The sequence below is a fragment of the Dicentrarchus labrax genome, unplaced genomic scaffold (assembly GCF_905237075.1).
Source record: "Dicentrarchus labrax unplaced genomic scaffold, dlabrax2021, whole genome shotgun sequence".
Taxonomy (NCBI): domain Eukaryota; kingdom Metazoa; phylum Chordata; class Actinopteri; family Moronidae; genus Dicentrarchus; species Dicentrarchus labrax.
In genome coordinates this window covers 17,797,699-17,819,428 of record NW_026136724.1, presented here as the reverse complement: position 1 = coordinate 17,819,428, position 21,730 = coordinate 17,797,699, and the positions used below count along the sequence as shown (strand labels likewise).

At 38.5% G+C, this 21,730-nt stretch overlaps 1 protein-coding gene across 1 annotated transcript in view; it reads right to left on the bottom strand.

Moving 5' to 3' along the window:
* Positions 1-9,974: 9,974 nt before the first annotated feature.
* Positions 9,975-21,730, bottom strand: part of nrip2 (nuclear receptor interacting protein 2) — a 30,353-nt gene continuing 18,597 nt past the window's right edge. The window contains exons 3-6 of the mRNA XM_051392649.1: positions 17,252-17,334; positions 16,611-16,717; positions 14,282-14,334; positions 9,975-12,753 (exon numbers count right to left, since the gene is read on the bottom strand). Of these exons, the coding sequence (XP_051248609.1) occupies positions 12,637-12,753; positions 14,282-14,334; positions 16,611-16,717; positions 17,252-17,334 (360 nt within the window). The 3' untranslated portion in view covers positions 9,975-12,636. The remainder of the gene's footprint in view (positions 12,754-14,281; positions 14,335-16,610; positions 16,718-17,251; positions 17,335-21,730) is intronic.

The window sequence follows — 21,730 nt, the reverse complement described above, 5'->3', positions numbered from 1 at the left end:
ATTTACATAGCAGCAAGACGGCAGTGTTAGTTAACTGAGCAGTGAAGTGCATGCAGGGCGTGATGATTGGAAGTATTGGGGGAATCACCCACTGTTCCCAAAGGGAGGATCCTATAACCACCTATGTACACTGCCTCTCTTTTTCTTATGCAATATAAATGAGTTGTGTGTGTGTGTTTGTGTCTGTGTAAGCGAGGGTGTTTGTGTGCCTGAGGGTAAATGCAGGCTCAGGTGTCCTGGTAGGCCATAGTCTCTCATCTCTCCTGTGTTTCTGCCCTTTAGAGACCTGCCGGGGGAAGCTTTCCCTATAGGACCATGCTCCTGCTCTCAGAGCTTCACGGATCAAGTAGTTGGTCGTGTTTTGTTTGCCTTCCCTTGTTTTTGTCACGCTTAAAAGTGAAATCCTCCTAATCGCGATTTAACTGTTAAGTAATGGCTATTGTCAGTGTATTTGAAGTAGATGCATAGAAGAAATGGTCATATGTAGCTACGTCACATGGCCAAAGTACTTTTTAGGGACTTAAGTTATAATAATTTTGATTAATTTCAATCAGGTTTCCATTTATGTAATAGCACCGAAACTGAGATTTATAGATTTGAATTCTTCTCAATCTCAGTTCAGCATTAGTAGTTGATCATTCTGTTCTATTGGATCACCTTGAAAAAGTGGGTTGGCGTCAAGGATACTGCTCTAGACTGGTTCAAATCATATTGATCAAACAGAACTTAGAGGTGATACCTCTGTGGCCCCTCTGACCTGTGGTGTTCCCCAAGGCTCTATTTTTGGACCCCTGTTGTGCTGTGTATACATGCTGCCACTGGAACATAAAAAACACGAAATTCAGTACCACTATTATCCAGATGACATGCACATTTATGTCCCATTAAAAAACAGTAAATGTTCACTGAATTGATTTGTGATTGACAGACAAATAATTTATTAGTCATACCAATCTGTTCTGTTGTTTCAGCTTCTCCAATGGGAGTATTTGCAGTTCTATGTTTTGTATCGTAACCTGTATATTTTTGACTGCCAGTCAGACATTTCAAGATGTTGCCTTGAGCTTCAGGGAATTTTTCAGTATTCTGTGCCATTTTATTATTATTTATTTTAATAGACCACAATCCAGCCATAACATGCTGTTCAAAATAAAAAGGCATATCTATGAATTAACTGGCTATTTAAACTGGAAAGAACAAGGCACACTGTAGGAAAGTGGATGCACCAAAAGTTAACAAAACACACACTGCAATAAACATTACAGCCTGATACATTCTATTTTTGATTCTATTTTGTTAGGGATTATCCACTTCCTCCAGAAAAAAAAACGCCCTCTTAATCCCTTCATTTTTGATTGGTATCATTTTAATAAGGGAACTCAATAAGGGCTCATTGCTTTTGGCCCGTTTCACCTCATCTGTGTACGTCATGAAAAGAGCAAGTGAACTCTATTTTATAGGTTATATTATGATTTATTATTATAACCGATATGTTCACCTCACAAATGTTTGAGTGTTTATGTCAAGTAGTCATTTATATTGGTGGATGACTCATGATTAACTTTTATTATTATCTATCTATCTAGCTATCACAAAGTCAACACATCCACCGCCACATCAGCTGCAGTTTGTCCTTATAAGTGGAACATTCCTGTGCAGTAAGATCATTTGTGTTTATGACCATTAATGGTCAAGTAGGAGCAGGCCAATACATTGTGTTGTTCTTATGGATCCTATCTGTTTGCATGGATTTAGGTCTGTTAGTTTGGACTTGGTTGTGTTTAAATCAACCATCCGTCACCTGATTTCGCTCTGATTTCCCAGAGAAACGTGTCTACTAAATGCCTGTTTAGTATGCAGACTCCTCTATGATTTCCATTGACGAATCCTGTGTGACTGTGACTTTTGCTCCGATAATTTCCCCAAGCAGTTAGGCCGGACATAAAACATGTTTGAGACATCTGACCTTGGGTCACAACCACATGGGGGTAATGGCCTTGCCATGATCTAACTGACCTTATGTGTATTTATGTGTATGGATTTATTTAGCCACATCATTTCTTGTATTGACTAAAACCGTAACCCAAACTGCCCTTTTTTAGCAGTGTTATTGCCATCTGGAAGTTGGCCTACGGGGGATATTGGAGAGCGTGTTGTGGTGATCCATGTACCATTTTTGTCTTAAAGTTAAAAGGTTATCACAGTACCAGAGCACATTTCACACAGAAAAATGACATATAACCTCTATTGCTTTGGTTCCTATTTTTGAGTCATGAGTTTTGGGGATAATTTTAATGACTTATGCAGTAAATGTTGATGTAAAAAGTCTAGATTTCCAAAATAACTATGTTATTGATTTTTAAAACTACACATAGGAGTTAACTTTGAAAGGCAGCCAAAAGAAGCTTTCTGGATTTAAAGTTTTAACTCCTTATCACCAGAGGGAATAGATTTAACTTTTTTTTATCTAGGTTCTTATTTTATTTGTTGTATATATTTAGTTATTGTTGTTATTGACTAGCATTGTCATCCCTATAGTCATGCTGCTAACGTGGCTAAAGTTATTGTCAAAGATGCTCACTATTAACATTTCATTTATGGCTTTGTTTATGTAGGCCACAAGCCAAAAAAGGTTGAGACCTCAACATATAGGCTACCATGGCTTTAATGTCTATAAAAGACCACTGCCGTGAGACATTTTACTGAGTAATAAACCCATCACGAGAACCCTGTCTATAGAAGCTGACAGCATTCAACCACACTCCCTTGAGGCTGCTCTTCACATGCTCTACTGTGAACGGATGCATCAGCCTTGCTTGGTATCAGATACATTATATTTAAAATACAATATGAAGCATCTGTTTTGCAGCCTAACATCTCTTGTCACAGCTGGGCCTCATCTGATGCATCACCCACTGTGGCCAAATTGTATTAGGACTAACATGATTTCTGTATGAATAAAAAAAATATATTCAAGATATTATCTTGATAAGTCTTATATAAAAACCTATAATGAACTCAATAATCCAACTTTAAAGGGGCTTTGTAAAGTTATTTTTCAAAGTCTTGAAAGCTTAATCTGCTGAAAGAAAAGTAGCTGCTCAAAAAGAAGAAAATCTTCTCAGTGAACTGAACACGTACTGACAGCCCACCCCTTCCTAAAGCACATATTGCATCCTCCCACCCTGCGCAACCTTCGGTGTCAGGTCACAGGGTAGTCAGGCAGTCGCTGTCAGTTCTGTAAATATATACGACTGTTGGCGTTCAGACAATCTGTTGTCATGGTGCTTGTGTGCGAAAGTAAGAACATCCACAAATCAGTGGAGGAGAGGCTTATCCGGCTTCACTGTCACTGTTCCCACAAACTCCTGCTTCCTACACAGTTCTGTCGCTTAAAAAAGGTTTTTGTGGGTTGGTGTCACAGTTGTTTGATTCCTATAGTGATTAAATATGTAAAAGTAATGGGTGGTTTACTGTCCTATAACATATCTGCTACTGTAGGTTACTGATTGTAACAGAAACACAGTGATTCTTATTTTAAGGTGATTATACACTGCTGAAACATACCTGTGAATATTATATTCCTTTTCTGCCAATAGATCCTCCTAAATGTTACACACCTTACATACCTTTAACTGATCAACAGAAAGCTAATCTGATAATAGATTCATTGTTTAAGTAGAAAAAATTCCAATTTTTTTTTCCTTTCCTCCTTTTTATGGTTTTTTTTTTTTTTCAACATCATTACTTGTGTATGAACAAGTAAACCTTTGAATCTGTGAACTCTTTGGTAAAGGATGGTCCTGTAAATGAGAGAGTAAATTAAGCTCTGAAGCTCCTTAGCCTTTTAAAAAGTCTAACCGGTCTTATCATGGCTGCCACTTATGTAACGGCTTAGTTATGATCCTCGTCAATCAAGAGACTTTATGACCCATTGTCTTGTTTGATGCAGCCTTTTACCTGAATGTGGTGAAAGTTACTGCGGAGAAATATATGCAGCCATTATGTTTGATTGCACAATCCAACCAGGCTAAGGCAGCTAGTATTTAATTCATTCAGAGTGTTCATTTACACATCTCCTACACCTTGAATACAATGCTGATGAATCACAAATGGCAGGGATGGCTTCAATACATGAGGATAATTATGTGCAGGCTTTGAAAGAAGATGAATCAGGGTTTTTAGCTAAAGCTCATATTCAGACCTTATGGCTGCAGGAGCAGAAAGAACAAGAACACCTGAGAGTCTGATGCTCATAATGTTCAGCTTCTATTGAAGAGCTGTGGAAAGTAACAAGTATAATTAATTAAGTACTAAAGCTACTTTATAGTTCTACTTCACCACATTTCAGAGCGAAATATTGTTCCTGGTTACGTAAGATTTTAGATCAGGGAATGATTGTGGTCAAAAGAAATCCATGTCAACTGTCCATTGGAAACAGGAAACGTCTAGCAGTCAACATTTAGTTGACCTGTCCGTCCACGCCGACTACTTCTTCCTTTGCTTCTGATGGACAAGAGTCATAATTACTACACTACAGGGCTTTGTCATCTGAATGCAAACATCTAGTTTTTGTAGCTGTTGCTTGTCTTTCATTTAAATTGAGGCACAGAGGTAAATGTGTCCAATTTTCCTTAAAAGATATTCCTCCTTCCAGCCCCATCTCAGAACCCTTGAGATGTATCTTGGGGTTGGAGTTAGCCTGACACCTATGTTGGGAAACAAAAAAATTAGAAATTAGAAATCCCTTTAGGAAAATACGTTGGGAACCACTGCTCCCTGAGTACTTCTTCCACCACAAATTCATTATGGTCATATTTTAGTAATATTTTACAATGTTTCTTAATTGAATTACATTATTTATGATGATTTCTTTTGGCTGGGTGATTATGAAAAACTTGAATTGTGCTTCAGGGAGGGAATCTGTTTTTGTAGCAAATTGTATTTGCCAAGCTTTGGAGAGAAGGCAGAATATTTTAAGAAAGAGCCGTAAAATAATGTGTAATTGTATAATAAAATGAAATGTTTGACCACTGTACGGTGTCCCATGAGGGTTGGGTATTTTGTGTGCACTCAAATAAGATAAAATCATTATACTCTAAATTGAAATCTAAATGTCTCTACACCCTTCTTGTCAGTTTACATGAGCATCCTCCATTTGAAGTTTAGCCCAGTGCCCGGCCTTGATCCTGGTGGCACAGTAGGATGTGGGTGTGGTAAATATGGATCTGATCCTGACTGACAGACAGCTGGACCCCCAGCCTCAAAATTAGAGGGCGAGGGGCTTGACAGAAGCTCCATCACGTTCCATCAACAGCTCCGAGCCACTGAGGGAACTGACACTACTGATTAACAGCACACAATTTTGCAAGCGTCAGGCTTAATTCTGTGGCGTTTCATCATCCCCTCATGTTTGATGGGGGATAGCTGCAGGATGAACAGCACAACAGGCAGTTTTAATAGCCAGTAGTTTTATCAGCAGATGCAGAGAGGATTTCAATCTGACTGGCTGCTTTATTATTCAGATGTTTGTCAATGTCATGTTTGGTTTTTATAAAATGAACTCTATGGATGCAGTTAAAAATTCTAACCAGTGTTTTGATCAGTGGAGCAGCATGCAGCAGATGTGACTGGCTAATGCTTCTTTTTAACTCTGTGTCACTTTGAGATTAAATATGAAAAGTCGTCTGGGCGAGGCTGAATGGAAATAGGATGGTTTAATTAATCCCACATCATTTTTTTTCATGTGGAATTTATTTTGTTGTGCCTTTTTGAGGATGCAGTACAGAATCAATTATGATAGAGGAATTAGGTTTTTCCAGCAGGGAAAATTAGAATATTTCTCTCACAGAAAGGAGGTGTTTGAAATTGTTGTTGGGTTGGTTGCTAGTTGAGCTTAAGAATACCGTCTCGGTTATTGAGGAGATTTCTGACATCTACTGCCTGCCTGTTAATATGTACTTACTGTGCACCACAGTTCACGGACCTTACCTGTCCGACACCTCAGGATGTGACAGAATATACCTCTAAAACGAATGTCTGAATTCCCCGTCAGCAGCTGTACTTTGAAAAAAAATGTTAGGACAGCATGTGCCATCGTGTTACGCTGCTTAATGCTTAACAAACAGGCTAATCTTAGCTTGCCGGCATGCTAAAAGATTTATATGTTAAGAATGTTTGCATGTTTGCTAATTTGCTAAATAAAAATTTTGTTTAGCCTGTCCATCAACAGGTATGACGAACTGATCTGTTAGCTGTTGTCTGATCTGTCTGTTCACATGCTAACTGTATGCATGTTCATGGCCTCTTAACATTACGTTCTTAACTATATTCTTTTTGTATGCCGGCAACGCAATACCTGTTCCTGCCAATGGTGTCACACATTCTCACTGATCTACAGGTGGAGGTAACACACAACAAGCAAGATATGCTCTAACGTGCCAGTGAAGGCAACACCGTCACCACGTTTTGTTAGACCTCAAGGGTACACACAATCCATTTTAGTGAGTAACACTGAATTTAATTACCTTGAACAAAAATTTGGCTGCTCATACGTTTGATATTTTCAGCCACTTCCAAATGATTTAGTGCCTGGATGAATATATTGTTGCGTTCAGGAAATGTGAGTTCCCCTGTAGTAATTAGGACTTGGATTCTGATTTGAATGGTATGTACAATTTAGAAAATGAAGTAGTAATTACAGTAACCCAGATATGACATGAATGTGGCATTTGTATTTTTCTGCCCCTATTCCCTACAGCCCAAAACGATAAATGTGTCTCTATTTGCATGTTAATTCCTATGTGATTCTTTCGAGACAGAGTGTTAAATATTTTCTGTCTCGTATCAAACCCTCTCTGGAGGATCTCCCACTCACTGACACTGCGTTACATAACAGCTGCCTCACCACAGAGGACCTGGTTTGATCAATATTCCCCTCACAATATTCCCTACCTCACTCTCTGGGGTTAAGGCCTGTGGGTCATTCCCACTGAGTTAATCGAGCCTGCAGGGCATCAGTGTGTGTGTGTTCAACCCTTCACCAGATGGAGGGAGTGTTACAAAGAGGGAGGAGATGCTATTGATGAGATGAAGGACAAAAAGAGACATAAAGCTATTTCTGGTGACAGGCAGAGTAAATAAACTGGCTCTAATGAGGGCCTGGACGGAGGAGTGGGCTCAGCTTATATCAAAGGTCTGTGACAAAAACAAAGCCTTTCTTCCCACTCTAGTCTTGCACAGCTTCTGATCATATGAAGTAGAGCAAAAATAGTCCTTTAGCTTTTCATGTAGTGTCATTTAGGGTCACCATTTTAACTCGTGATATGGTCAGTACTGTAATTTATGACCAAATACTTTCAAAACTTAGGCCATTCTCATCAGCCTCAGCTGTACTTTGTGTTGATTGTGCAAATTAACATGCTAAAACACTAAACTAAGATGGTGAGCATGGTAAACATTACATTTGGTTAACATCAGAATATTAGCATTATAATTGTTAGCATGTTGATGTTAACATTTAGCTCTGCAGCCTCACAGTGCCACTAGGATGACTGTAGACTCTTAGAAACTGTGATTTATTATGAGTAAATCTCATAATAGTCCCCAACTAATGCAGTATTTACTCCTGTGTTTAACATTTGTAAAAAAGAACTACAGTGACCACCTGTTTTTAAAGAAATAAACTATATATTTGTGAGCAATTTTATAGTAGAATCCAAATAATGAAATATGGGTTGTTGGTTTTGGTCTTTTCACAGAATTTAATGACAGTAAGAAAAATATAAAATAACACCAAGCCGACTCCTTTAAATGTACAACCTTGAGAGGATAGCTACAGATGGATGCAATATCTGTTTAATAATGACTCATACAATGTTTAGTTGTTTTATTGTGAGGACATTTCCACGTTCTAGTCCTCCATCTGACATTGCTCACCAGTAATTATCCACAAATACTATTAAATGGGTGGTTAAGCACACTGGCAGTATACTGTAAGTCTGCCTCAGATAATTCATTCCTCGGGGTACTGAAACCCCCGGGGAGATCACCGGTGTTATTGTGAGTGCTTTTACTCCTCTGGATGGAGATTTATATTAGTCATTCTCTGCTGCAGATCGCTGTGCCGCCTCTACTGCAATCTCTAGTCGAGATCTGCCCTGTAAATGAGAATAGCCTTCTCATGCATACTGTATGGGAGGGTGAGACACGTTGCTTTATGCAACACATACTGCACAGACAGAATGAAGCATTGGCTGCTGCCTGAAGCTCAACTTAAAGATCAAACAGTCAACAGATACCCTTTGTCTTGTTCTTATTCATGACTGGTGATGTCTCGAGTGATCAGTGTGTGGTTTTGAGACAACGCATCTTGCTATGCATTTGTAGACACCAGTGAGAAAGGAAAAATACGACCACAGTGGGTTTTCTGTAAAAACACTTGTCTATTGGTACTTTCCTAGCAGAGGTGATACCTGCTGCAGTGTTAACAGGATGTGGTGTGCAAACTGACTCAAAACAAGAGAGGGGGCGTATTGAGGGAGATCTTCTCTAACAAGGTTTGTTGTAATTTCATGTTCCTATAATGTTCTTTCCACTGTGTTCCCTGGCTTACCGGTGCAGGTAGCTGCCACACTGAGCGCTACAGGAAATAGCACGCCTGACAGCTCTGACAAGATGAAGGTAGTTTTGTAAGGAAACAACTGTGTCAAACTTAAATTGAAATGCCAATCTAATGCAGATGTGTCCCTGAACAAAAAATAATGACAGTGGGGGATTTCGTCTTTTTGTTGTGACATTTCTTCAGCTGTATATCTCTAGGTTCACAATTGCCTCTCAATACTTTTCCAATATAATATTTTTTTGTGAGCTTGTCACGATGGTACCTGTAATAGCATACAGCACAGGTTGTGGACAAAAATAAGGACCTGTGACTTGGACTTGAGTGAGACTTGAGTCAGGTTTTTGTCACGAATCATGAAACTTTCAAATCTCCAATTTGGAGCTGGTAGATTAGATTTATAGATAAAACATAAACAACAGGCATACCTTGCATTGCATAACAGCATGAATTTGGGCTGCAACAAACCATTTTCATTATTAATTAATCAGTTGATTATTTTTTATGTTGCTTGATTATTCATTAAGCCTACAACATTTTACTAAATGCCTATCCCAGTGGTGGGATATTGCTTGTTTTGTCCGACCAACAATAAAAAAAAAAAACCCCAACAAAAAATCCATTAAAAATTATATAAAATGGAGAAATACAGCAATACGAAGAAGTTGGAACCAACAAATGTTTGCATTTTTGTTTGATAAATGAAAAACAAATAGTTGTTAAATTTAAAGATCCATTGTGTAACATTTAGGAGGACCTATTGGACTATGGGTCCTTTAATCTAAATATCTATTGGTTGGTTAATTGTTGAACAAGTTTAGCTTGAAAATTTAAATATTAGGCATTATTACTTTGGTTAGGAAGACCTGATACTTGACATGGACTTGCCCTACAGTCCTTGAGACTTGCTCTGGTGGACAAACTTGGACTGTCTTTCTATCTGTGTCATGGAAGAAGGGCAATACGGCGAGATGGGAACCTTCGATGGTGGGGGTCAACTGTTGAAGCCCTCTGGTGCTGTGGGAACATCTGCTTTCTCTGTTCTGACATGACATGGTTCTTTATATAGCGAGAGATGTACCAGTGAGGGGCACATACAGTACATGGGTGTTTTGCAAGTACAGACCATGGGAATGAATGTGAGGTCCAATGAAACTAGGAACTGGCTGCTCTGGCTGTCTTCTAGTGGAGCCCTCCCACAACCAGTCTGGTGATTCGCATAATTCAAACAGTTGGAGATTAGAGATTTTAAACGGCTGCCCTTTCACATAATGTTGCTCTGCTTTTCCAAATAGGAGCATCACTCCTCTGCGGTGAGTCAGTTAACATAAAAAATTATGAATACAAACGGAGCTAGCCAGAATACATATTTTATTAGGCAGAGAAAATACTGTTCAGAAGAAGAGAAACACCAAAAATAAATTTCTGTCATACATAATTTCCTCTCATACAGCATAGGAAGGTCACTAGTACATCAAAAAGAAACAAACATTGCCAATCTACGCGTGGATGACCTCCGCGGAGAGGTCAGATGGATACTGTAGCACAGTCAAAAGCACGGCACGGCTCAGGTGTTGTTAAAGCAGAGCATGATCTGAGGCAGTTCTTGATTCTCCACACTATGAAAACACTGAGAGACGAGAGAGGCAGGTGGCACTGTAGTGGGGAGTTACTTTTCGTTCTCTTGTGAGAGGCAAATCAGCAAACATGATGCATCAAAGTGAGTAACGTCAGCCAAAAAAGGTGGTAAATACACAAAGAAGACCGGTCCTCTGAATAAAGAGAAAGATGAGTTTGAAGAGGGGCCTTGGCACAGAGTGCAGCCTCAGCCGAGTGATGAAAATCTCCCGAAAGAGGCAGGGAGGGAAGGCAGCTGGGGTCGGCTTTTGGCAGCTTTTTCTGACCGGAGCTCGGCGGACCGGTTTGGAGGGAAGATAGGACTTGTTCCACTTTTTCCCATGTGACACACAAGCCGAAACAGGGTAGAAAAACCCTGCTTCGACTCCTAACACACACACACACATGCACACGTAAACACACACACATACAGCCCCTTCAGACTTTCAACGTGACACAATCAGACTAGTACACAAACATGCAGACTTATACAAAGGCAGAACTTTACAAAGTCATGCAGATGGAATGTTTTGATATTTCTGTAGTCTGACTCAAATGTGTTTTGCTGGCTGGCCTGAAGTCTATTTTTATTAGAAGGGACTTATAGGGAACTACTGTAATTCAGTCTAGGTTATCGTGACAGACTGGTCGTGTGCTCCTGGAAAACCTAACCACATCAGTCCTCTGATGGGGGAAGAAAGAGCAGAGGGGCTTTACAAAGCTGAATAAAAGTACGTCAGAAACTGCGGTGTTTACCTCAGATCTCTCTTAAAATTCTAGATGAGAACCCGTCCTTAAAGAGGTAGCCTGATCCAAACCTAATTAACACAAGGCTTCAAAAAAAAACTTCAAGGCTTCTCAAAATTTCCTTTAAGCGCACTGGAAAGGGCATCCTGAGTACCGACACTTTTTAGATGAGTCATGTTGATTTTTAAAGAAATACTTTGACATTTTGTGAAATATGCTTATTCACATTCTTGATGAGAGTGTTGATATGATCGATACCACTCTCATAACCATCTCCCACTACCTCTAAAGCTCAGAAATTACCATGTTATGTTAAACAGCTGAAATGGTTCAAATGAATAGATAAATGGTGAAATAACTAACAGTATTCAGATAAATATTTGAAGTAATTAGCTAAAAGTAATGGATAAACAGCTGAAATGGTTAGCTAATGGATACACAGTGAAACAGCTAAATGTAATAGGTAAATGATTGAAAAAGGCAGCTGAAAGTCATGAATTAACAGTTCAGTTAACTAAAAGTAAAGACAAGTTGAACAAGTTAACTAAAAGTAAGCCTAATGGATAAATAGTTGAAATAGCTAAAGGTAATGAGCAGTTAGTTAAATTGAATGGATAAAAGGGGAAAAAGCTAAAAGTAATGGATTAGCCATTCAGTTAGATAGTAACGGATAAACACTTGAAATAGCAATCTAAAAGTAAAGAGCAAACAGTTGAAATGAATGGATCAACTGTTGAAATAGTAGGCTGAAAGTAACAGATATAGTGAAATAGCTCACTGTATCAGATAGTTCAATATTGTGAAAACTTTGTTAAGTAACATGCATTTTAAAATCAATTTCAATTAACACATTAAGAACACGATGCAGGTTTAATCCATGGAAACACTGAAATGGAAAAAAGTCAAGCTACTTGATGTTTTTACGTTTGAGTGTTTGTATGGATTAAACAGAGATGTTAATTAGTGAGCTTTAGAGGTGCCTCTAGGCGGATTTTGTTACCTTTGAACAGAGCCAGGTTAGCTGATTCCCCAGTTCCAGTCTTTATGCTAAGCTGAGCTGACTAGCTGCTGGCTTCATATTTACCGTACAGACATGAGTGTGGTGTCTTTTCATATAACCTGGTAAGAAAATGAACTAACATATGTCCCAAAATCTAAGACTGTTCCTTTAACATCGTCTAAACTGAAATGATTTAAGTTTACAATTAACATTTTCTTCATTTACTTGATGATTTAAAGTAACTTTTGTACAGCCAAATCACAAAATATTCCACCAAAGTTCACTTTAAATGATTATAATGGTTTTCCCTTTTAAGAGAGCGTCAGTTTACCCAAGCAGCTCAACAGAGGAATTGGTTTGAATATACAGTATAATCATAAAGAATGATTGAACTCACAGATCGGATCGGCTCATAACTGGCTTTCATCCGCTCTCTGAACTAGACTAATTTAATATAAGAGATAATCATGGTGAATGTCTTAATTCTACAAACACAATGATGTAAACTCAAGAACGACGGTGGCGAATGCTCATCCATGTTCTGGCAGTGTGAGACACTGTGATCGGACAGTCCAGACACATTTGGCATCACGCCACGTTCCCGCAAACAGTGGGAGATTTTTAGGAAGCGGTCGCCGCCGTCGAGTCGGGCTCACAGGTTCTCGTTGGTGTCGTGTTGGCACTGGCTGTCGGTCGAGGGGTTCAGGAAGGGCAGCTCCTCGCTGCAGTCCTGCAGCTTCAGGACCTGACTGCTCAGGTCCAGGCAGCACTGTAAACACACATAGTGAAACATACTACATCAGTGGTTTCCAACATGGGGGGGGGTCCAGAGTCTGAAGATAGTTTTACCACTTCAGTCCCTAAATTTACTCAAAGTTAACAATCTGAGAATACTTTCCTCCTATCAGGCTTTTGCCAATGGAAAGTAATAGTTTTCAGTGTAAACAGCTTTTGTACAGTATGTGGACATAACCTCTGTATCATTCACCCAAATCATTAGTTCGTGGTTTAGCTTTCCTGGGTATAAAAAGCCTAATTTCCACTAAGATTTAAGATTATTTCTAGTTCAACCGGGCAGCCAGATAACTGATGTTGTCCTGCAAAAGTTCCAGAAGTTAGTTATATATATTCTATATATGATATAATTATCTCACCAATTACATAGAACATTTGAAACCACTACGTGTAGGTTAAAGTGTGGAAAATGTCTGACATGGGCACATAGGCTGCATCAATTTTCACTGATTAATCTAATTTTCTAGAGCAACGACTAATGGTTACTTTCATTATCAATGAATTTGTAGATAATTTTTTCTATTAATTGTTCAGTAAAGCCAGAAAATACTGGCAAACACAACTTCCTAAAGCCCAAGGTGTTGTCTTCAAATCGTCCAAAACCCCCCAAAATTCAAAAATATTCACATTTGAGAAGATTGAACTAGGGAATGTTTGGCATTTTTGCCTTAAAAGTAATTTACAACAAATTGTGTCTGCCCTAAATGTCTCTAATAACAACAAAAATATACCATCAAAAGCTGTAAATTACATTAAAAAATAATTTAGTAACACTTCAGTAGAGAGGAGTCGCTTTTCCAGTCCCTGTGTTAAACAACATTTCAATAAACCATGTGATTACACCATTAATCCAAATTAATTACTATATTGTTTATGAACGTTTTCAGAGAAAGTACAGGAGGAGCTTGAAGGGAAACGATCATCTTACATTACACAGTCCTTAAGGGCTCATTTACAAAATTAGAGCTGATGTTCCTTTCATACCCTCAAGTCACACTCTAATTAGATAGTGGATATTAACCAGCTGCTGCACATGTAATACTGAAATAAGAGAGAACACTATCTTCAGATTGCCAGATAGTCTTTTCATGGGGTTCAAATTGCATTTTCAAAGGTGCAAATTCAAAAAAACCCTTACGAGGTGTCCTCAATTCGTTCTTATCTGAGTTTTACCTGCACAGTGGGCATCTGAACAAAAGCTGTGCCACTAAAATAAATCTACCCAGCCTGGCCGCTAGATAACACCACATCCAGTACATCTCTTTTTAAGAATCTGTGCTTGTGTCTCCATCTTTCCCCCTGAAGTGTTCATTTTTGTACTAGCATTTAGGTTTCTTCTTCTTAGTCCCTTTTGCTTATTCAAAACCATGTGACCATTTCAGGCAACTGGTTCTTTAAAACACACACACACACACACACACACACACACACACACACACACACACACACCAAAAGACATGGTAAGGCCCACAAAATATTAGCAAAGCACATAAGGACCTTACTTTGAGTTCCAACAGAGTCTGAAGACCCAGGCACAGCTCAAACGTCTCATCCTCTGAAAGTGAAAGAAGAAAGGAAAGATAGGGAGAAAAAAGTTTTATTATGAAAGCAAACCCTCATCTGAACATGCATACATTAGGATGAATCCAGGTTAAATCATCAACACAACTAAATTATTCATTCTTGTGTTAATGAGTGCTAATAAGCACGAGTACTTGTGAGGGTGCGTATGACTTCTGTAGCAGCGAAGTGACAGTTTTGGAACCGGGTGAGAATTTAATGTCTGTGGAAGAGTCAGGCATTGGGTTTAGGGACTGAATTCGAGTCAGTATTCACTGGTGCAGAGGAATTAAGAGTAGGTGCAGAGAAGAACTGCAACATAAATAATCGTGTGTGCTCTCGTTCTGTTGTGTTTGCGAGGACAAAATGCCCTCATAATGAGGCGAAGATCCGGATGAATCTTCAAGGGCTTTTTTGACCAAGTGAGGACACAATATTTCTATAATTGTATGCTTTGGGGCTCTGTAGTCTGGATATAAGACTTGATTTTGAAGGAGTAGTTTTCTTGCTGAGAGTTAGTTGAGATGTTTGAAACCACTCACATATGGAGGTACAGCCACCTTGCTCTGTCAAATATATCAGCACCTCTGAAGGTTGCTAATTAACACGTTATATCTAGTTTGTTTAATCCCTATACAAACCAAAGTGTAAACGAGAAATAACGTGTTAATTAACGTACTTTTAAGGTGCTCGTAGGCAGTTTTTGTTACTATTTGTTTCCCCTGTACCCACTATTTCTGTTAAGGTAAGCTAACATTCTCCTAGCTGTAGCTTCATATTTACCAGCCAAACGTGGGAGTGGTACTGATCCCCTTTAACTCTCTGCAAAAAAGCATTTTGTATTTTCCCAAAATGTGGAATCATTTCTTTAGAATACATATTTGCCTTGTATTTTATCATCACTTTACAAACAGTGAATTGCAGCTTTGTTATACAGCACCCAACTCAACACCCATAAACCTTAAACCATAAAGTCCTTAAAAGAAAATCAGCTTTCTTCGTGACAAACAAACTGTGATAATCCCTTCTACAGATAGATAGTGATGCAAAAGGAAACTACGGTATTATCTGCAATTGATGTTGTCTGTCTTTGAGCGGTACCTGCAGAGATGGTAACGCACAGCACCAGTGACCTTATCACCAAAGTTTTTCATAAAAACAAGACAAATTAAACATAATTCCTCAGTAAACAGTGTCTTCAGTGCTTGGATTTTCTGTCTATAAAGTTTGGTCTTATCAGCTCCTTCTTTGTCTCTTCAGCCGTGATGACAACTACTGTTCATGATAATTATCCTCCCACACTCAGCGTCAGGGGATTTTTCCCTCAAAAGAAGATACCTGGCACTCTTAGTGCAGCAGCTTTTAGAAAGTGCGCATACAAGATTATTGTGTTTGAATTGTCAATATAATGTGGAAAAGATGAGCAAAAGAGGCATTTATTTTCCTGAAAATATTGTTAATTACTGCTGTAACATATTCCTATCGACCTCGCTGCCCTTTTATTTAATGGTAATTTCTGCCTGGATGCTTTTAAGAGGGCAATGTATTAAGAATATTAAGTACAGAGACGAGCACATATCCAGCTCAAAATCTCTGCAGTCTCGACACAGCAGGGGAACTCATATTTTTCTATTACATTTCTTCTGTATTTATGCATAGGACTAGTGTGTTGTGACAACTGGAACATTGTGTTTGTAGCCACGCTAGCAGCAGTTAAAAAAAACTACTGGACTTTTCATCTAGCACAACCAGCAGGAAGCAAAGTTATCCCGATCATCCAGTAACATTTCTCAACATCTACAGGATAGACAAAATGTCGTGCATCATATACAGTGTGGCCACAAAACAGTGTTTGGTTTGTACGTTCTTGGATACTGTAGAAACATGGTGGACTCTGTAGAGGACCTGATCCCCCTGTCGATAAAAAACGCTCATACTAAGGCAACAAGTTTTCAGGTGATTATACTCTAATGAAAACATACCTATGAATATTATATTCCATTTCTGCCAATAGATCCTCCCAAATGTTGCACACTGGACCTCTCATTTATCACTCAACACATTTGGTTTACAAACACCTGCAAAATTGACATTTGCATCAGTTTCACTTTGTGAAGTGCCTATTTGTATATTTTAGCATGCTAACACGCTCTAAGATGGTGAACACAGTCATTAGCATGCTGACATTAGCATGCACCACTGTGTCCAAGTATAGCCTCATAGAACCTGTAAGAAATCCAAATCTTTTCCAGTGTGATCTTATATTCTTACCTTGGACATAGGCTGAACACTGGACCGTCTGTCTGCCCAACTGCAGCTGCAGACCTGTCACTGAGCTGCTCACACCACATGGTGAACTGTCCTGACTGGGCACCAGTCTAATAATACACACAGACACAGAAAAACTTACAGTTGCTATCTCAGAAGTAGATTTTCTCATTAAATGTCACTCTAAATTTGATCAGCTTTTTATTAAAATGTCAATCAAAGGTTTGTGTAGCTGAGATTTTATGAACTAGCAGTTTGAAGACCAACTACATCCATTTTTATGAGCTTTCACTCTTTACCTTTTACCTTTAGAGTTGATATGAAAGTAAGATGAGAACAAAATGTCACATCCTCATAATACTCTTAGGCCACAGACGGAGCTTTATTTGGCATTTTAATGTCTTTTCTTAAAGATGACGGTGATGTCGGGTATTAAAGCGTCTTAGAGGCTGTCAAGTTTAGGCTATTAAATCTCTCCGTAAAGCTTATTTCTTTGCCAATTTTGTCAATGTTAAAAATCAGTATTTGCTTTTGACTGATCTGATTGTCAAAGCACTTTGTACATTCCTTTAAAAGTTGTAAAAGGTGGCAGCTAATATATGCGTCCTGAGTGTATTTGTAGTTTAGAGCAGGCCATTTCTTACCCCAGCCTCTGGCAGCAGGAGGTGGAGATGTGGTTATGTTGGCTGCCAGTGTTGATGGATGCCTTGACTTCAGTCTCGCAGCACTGTGGGGAAGACAGAGGGAAGAGTTTGGTGTCACAGTGTGATTTTTCCACTTCAGTCTGGCACCAACGCATGCGAGGAAACAACCAGTCACAACAGCACATTAACACAGTTCTGGGGAGCCTTTGAAAACCACAGATCTCTTTTCTTTTGAACAAATCTATTCAGTTCAGCCAAACTGAAAAATGAAGTCCAAGTCGACTGTTAATCAACTCCCAGTGGTGCAGTATTTCCAATCCAGCTCCTTGTTTTTTGAGCCAAATGTTATTTTGTGTTTTTAACTTGATCTGTATTGATTCTGTGTTGGAGCCATAAATCACAACTCTTCCGTTAATTGCCGCAGGCGTCTGGTTCAGTTAATAATCAAGTTATAAATAAACCAACAGGGGCTCTGTTTACCATTACAGATCACACAGATTTTTTTTTTTATTATTAACTGATTTTTAAGTTCATGTTGCTGACTCTATTTACCGACAGGATGCAGATTCTTCAGTTTGTTGAGTGGACTTTTTTTTAGACTTAATGATCTCAAAAGAGTCACTACAGCATAAAATATTAATCAAGTGAGTAATGCATTTAACTCAACCAAACAACCAAACTCAAAGCTCACTGCATTGCAGAGTTAATGATGATTTTTAACTTTAAAGCAGTTAATCAATGTTTTTTATAATATAAAGTGACAGTTGCTCGTATGGACAACCCCATGTAAAATATCAGACACTTTGCAAAGCTTTTTAACATCTTTCAGGTCATAGTTTTGGTTTTCTAGCAACCAACCTTACTGCTTTAGTTCACTTTTACTAATCTCATATTGTCGTTTTTTGACCAGAAAACAGTTGTTTTCAGCAGTAAAGCTCTAAAACGCTACTGTGCACTAATTCTGCTTGATGTGATTCTCAACTGTATGCAAGTTTACAGCGTGTGCCCCAAAGTGGCAAAAAAAAATCAGTTTAAAGTGATATTTTAACATTTTCGGAAATCCGCTTATTCCCTTTTTATTGCCAAGAGTGAGATGAGAACATTGAGACCAGTCTCATGTCTGTCAGTCAAATATGAGGCAAATATGGAGGTAGTTAGCATTGTTTAGCAGAAAGACAGGAAGAAGGGGGAAAAGCTAGCCTAATTCTGTTCAAAAGTTAAAAAATACAGCCATCATAACCTCTAATCACTGTAGCAATGTTATATAATGTTTGCTTCGTCCATACAAAAAATATGTGTAAAAACAGTAAACTATCTAAGCTAACTGTATTCCGGCTCTAGCTTTATACAGTCCCTCGCAACAATTAACGCATATTCAACCAATCCCTGTAAATTTTATACATGACCTTGCAACTTTGACCAATCATTGTAATGTCCTGAAAGTTTCAGCAATCATAGCAGGCTCCCAGGAAAAATGTTGAGCCACATGTCCCCAAACTACTCGCAGCTTTTATCAGTTTTTCCTTTCATTGCAAAGAAAAGGCCTAAAAATGTTGCAACATGCATCACAATTGTTTAGAAAAGCTGCCATGAAATCAGCATTTTAGGATGCAACAATCCCACAAAAAGCCTGTGAAATCCTGGAGATATAAGAAAGAAGCGAAGAAAGCAAATAAGTGTGTATATTTCCCCATCATTCAAGCTAGAGTTTTACAGTAGTAGTGCTAACCGGCAGCTTGTCCTAATTTCCACTGACATTTCTCTTCTCCTGCATCTCACAGTTGCTCTTGTTGGCCGCAGGGCACTTTGTGTCACAAAGACGTATTTCATAAAGCAGGGGAAAGTCTATAGTGCAGCAGATTATAGTGCAGCAGATTGTAATGGTTTATGGGAACTGCCTTTTCTATTCAGCAACCTCTTCCTTGATGCCATGCAACCTGTACACAAGTGGGAACAAGTAATTGTCGAATAAAGAATGTATTCAGCACATATGGTTGCTCCGCATGCATGTGAGATAAGCAGTATGCTGGCACCACCCCCACACTGTTAACTGTGTATCAGACCATGTATAAATTAGATGTTTTTCCCCAAATGCAAATAGCCACATTACTCTTGTTGTTATTTTTAATGATTCTGCTTTCATATAAAATGCCAGTCCAGGAAACAGTTCTTAATTTATATTATGGAACAAGGTTTAGCTCCTCATAGACAGAGATGTCAAAATGCTTGACCTTGATGAGCTAAGAATACTAATATATAAGCAGGCAATACTGACATATTTGAAACTCTTAAAGTGGAAGTAACCCCTGCACAGACTCTAAACCACAATATTAAATGAATATCACTCCTGAGATGAACTTAGAGCCCTTGAAAGAGGAGATAACATAAAAATATGTGGTATATATCTGATATCTCCACAATCTAAACAGTAATGTAGATTTAGGGTATGTTAAAAGTAAATGCATTTTTTGTTATGTGTAATATTTTTCAGTTTCCTTTCATGTGACTTCTTGAATATTTTCATGTCATGACCCTTAGGATGACGATGTCAGTGTGTCCTTTTTCCCAACACTCTGGTTTCTGACCAAATATGTCCAAAGCCTCAGCTGTACTTTGTATGAACATGGTCAACATTATACCCACTGCCTCAAATGAGTCAGTACTCACCAGTGCTGAGTATCGGCACTGGTTTTTGTCTAATATAGCCGTACCCACCACTGAGGTCACCAGTATTTTTTTGCAGAGACAATTAAAATTAGCAAAATAATAAAAATAACCACTTCGATGCTTTCATGCATGCCCCCCCAAAACCTGCGTAACTGCGTCTCTGTGTATCACCTCTAATTACTGTAGCAACGTAATTCATATCGCAACAATTAACGCATAGTCAACCAATTCCCGTGAATTCTACACAACCCTGCAATTTTGACCAATCATCATTCTTACGCTAATAAGTACTGAAAATGTCCTCGTTAAAAAGGATAGAAACCGCCAAAAGAATTAGGGTTATGTTGTTTTTAGGGTTAGGGTTGTGCTGAATAAGGGTACTGGCACCTTTTTTGGTCAAATTCAGTCACTGGTTGTACCTGCTTAACATCAGCTTGTTAGCATTGTCATTGTAAGCATGGTGTTAGCATTTAGCTTAGAGCCCCTCCTTACAGCCTCATGTCCGTAGACTCTTGCACTTGTTGATATATATTTGAGATGTTTATTTATATATTAGATGTATTATTGTATCTGTGTCGCCATTTTTGGGGATTCTTGTGCTCTTAATTGAGTTTTCATTGCGTACCTGTACTAACAATTTAACCTGACAAAGATCTGATTTGGATCAAAACATTTATGACTACATATTTTTGCTTAAATCAAGGAGCAGCTGCCATATATTAAAACATTGTCCCACATCTACTGTGGTTTTTACTGTCCAGCACCCAATCTGGTTCCTGTTTCTGTATATCTTTCTCTCCCCGTCATCCCCGTCATAAATCAATACCATATCCACTTGACCCGAGGATATTTCACCCCTTGGAAATAAACACGTTCAGTTTCCATGAGCCTTGTTTTGATCTCTCACACTCTGTACAGACTGAGCTGAGCCCCCTTTTGTCCTCACGGGCACACCGGCTTATCAGCAGGCCCACAAACCCCGCTCTTTTGTCTCAGTCCTGGTGGTGCAGAAATCCCTCTCTCTCCCTGGAGTTTAAAAATAGCTTCCCGAATGAGTAACTGAAGAACACTTTGCATTCAATAAGTTGATGATAAAACTGAGCAAAGCACAATGAGTAATAGGGGAAAACGCTGAATCTACCAGAAAAGTGGACTATTAATTTTAAACTTACACTCGTGGAAGCTGTGCTACATACTTTAACACCACAGGGAACAGCAGCTGTTTGATTACTGTATTGATTTCCTTCAAAGGATAAAAAATGTCTCTGTCCTTGGTGTCATACAGTGCTGCAATTCTCTCCAATCAGGATCCAAAAGGCCAAAATGTTAGATAAGTACTTCATACTGGCATTTATGTATCTTAATAAAATTTAGTAGAGAATTAGATTTTTTAATAATGCAACGTATATTTGTTTTGATTGATCACTCCACATGAGACCTTCCGATTGCTCGTTTTGTCTGATCAACAGTCCAAACCCCAAAAGTATTCAATTTACAATGATTATAAAACCAGAAAGTCAGCAAATTCTCACATGTGAGAAGCTGAAACCAGCACATTTTGGGCCCTTTTGCTTGATAAATGAGTTATCAACTATCAAAACAAATGAATCCATCCTTTAAGCATTAAACACCAGTTTTAGAAATCTATATATTGTATCAGAGCATGTTAAGAAATGTAGAAAGTAGAAATGTTATTATTAGTTTTAGCATTATTATTATTATGAAGACTAAAGAAAGGAGGGAAAGAATCTGTTCCTTGCATTTTTATGTAATGTTAGTTATTCAATGTTGGACGTCCGTTTTTGTCAATAC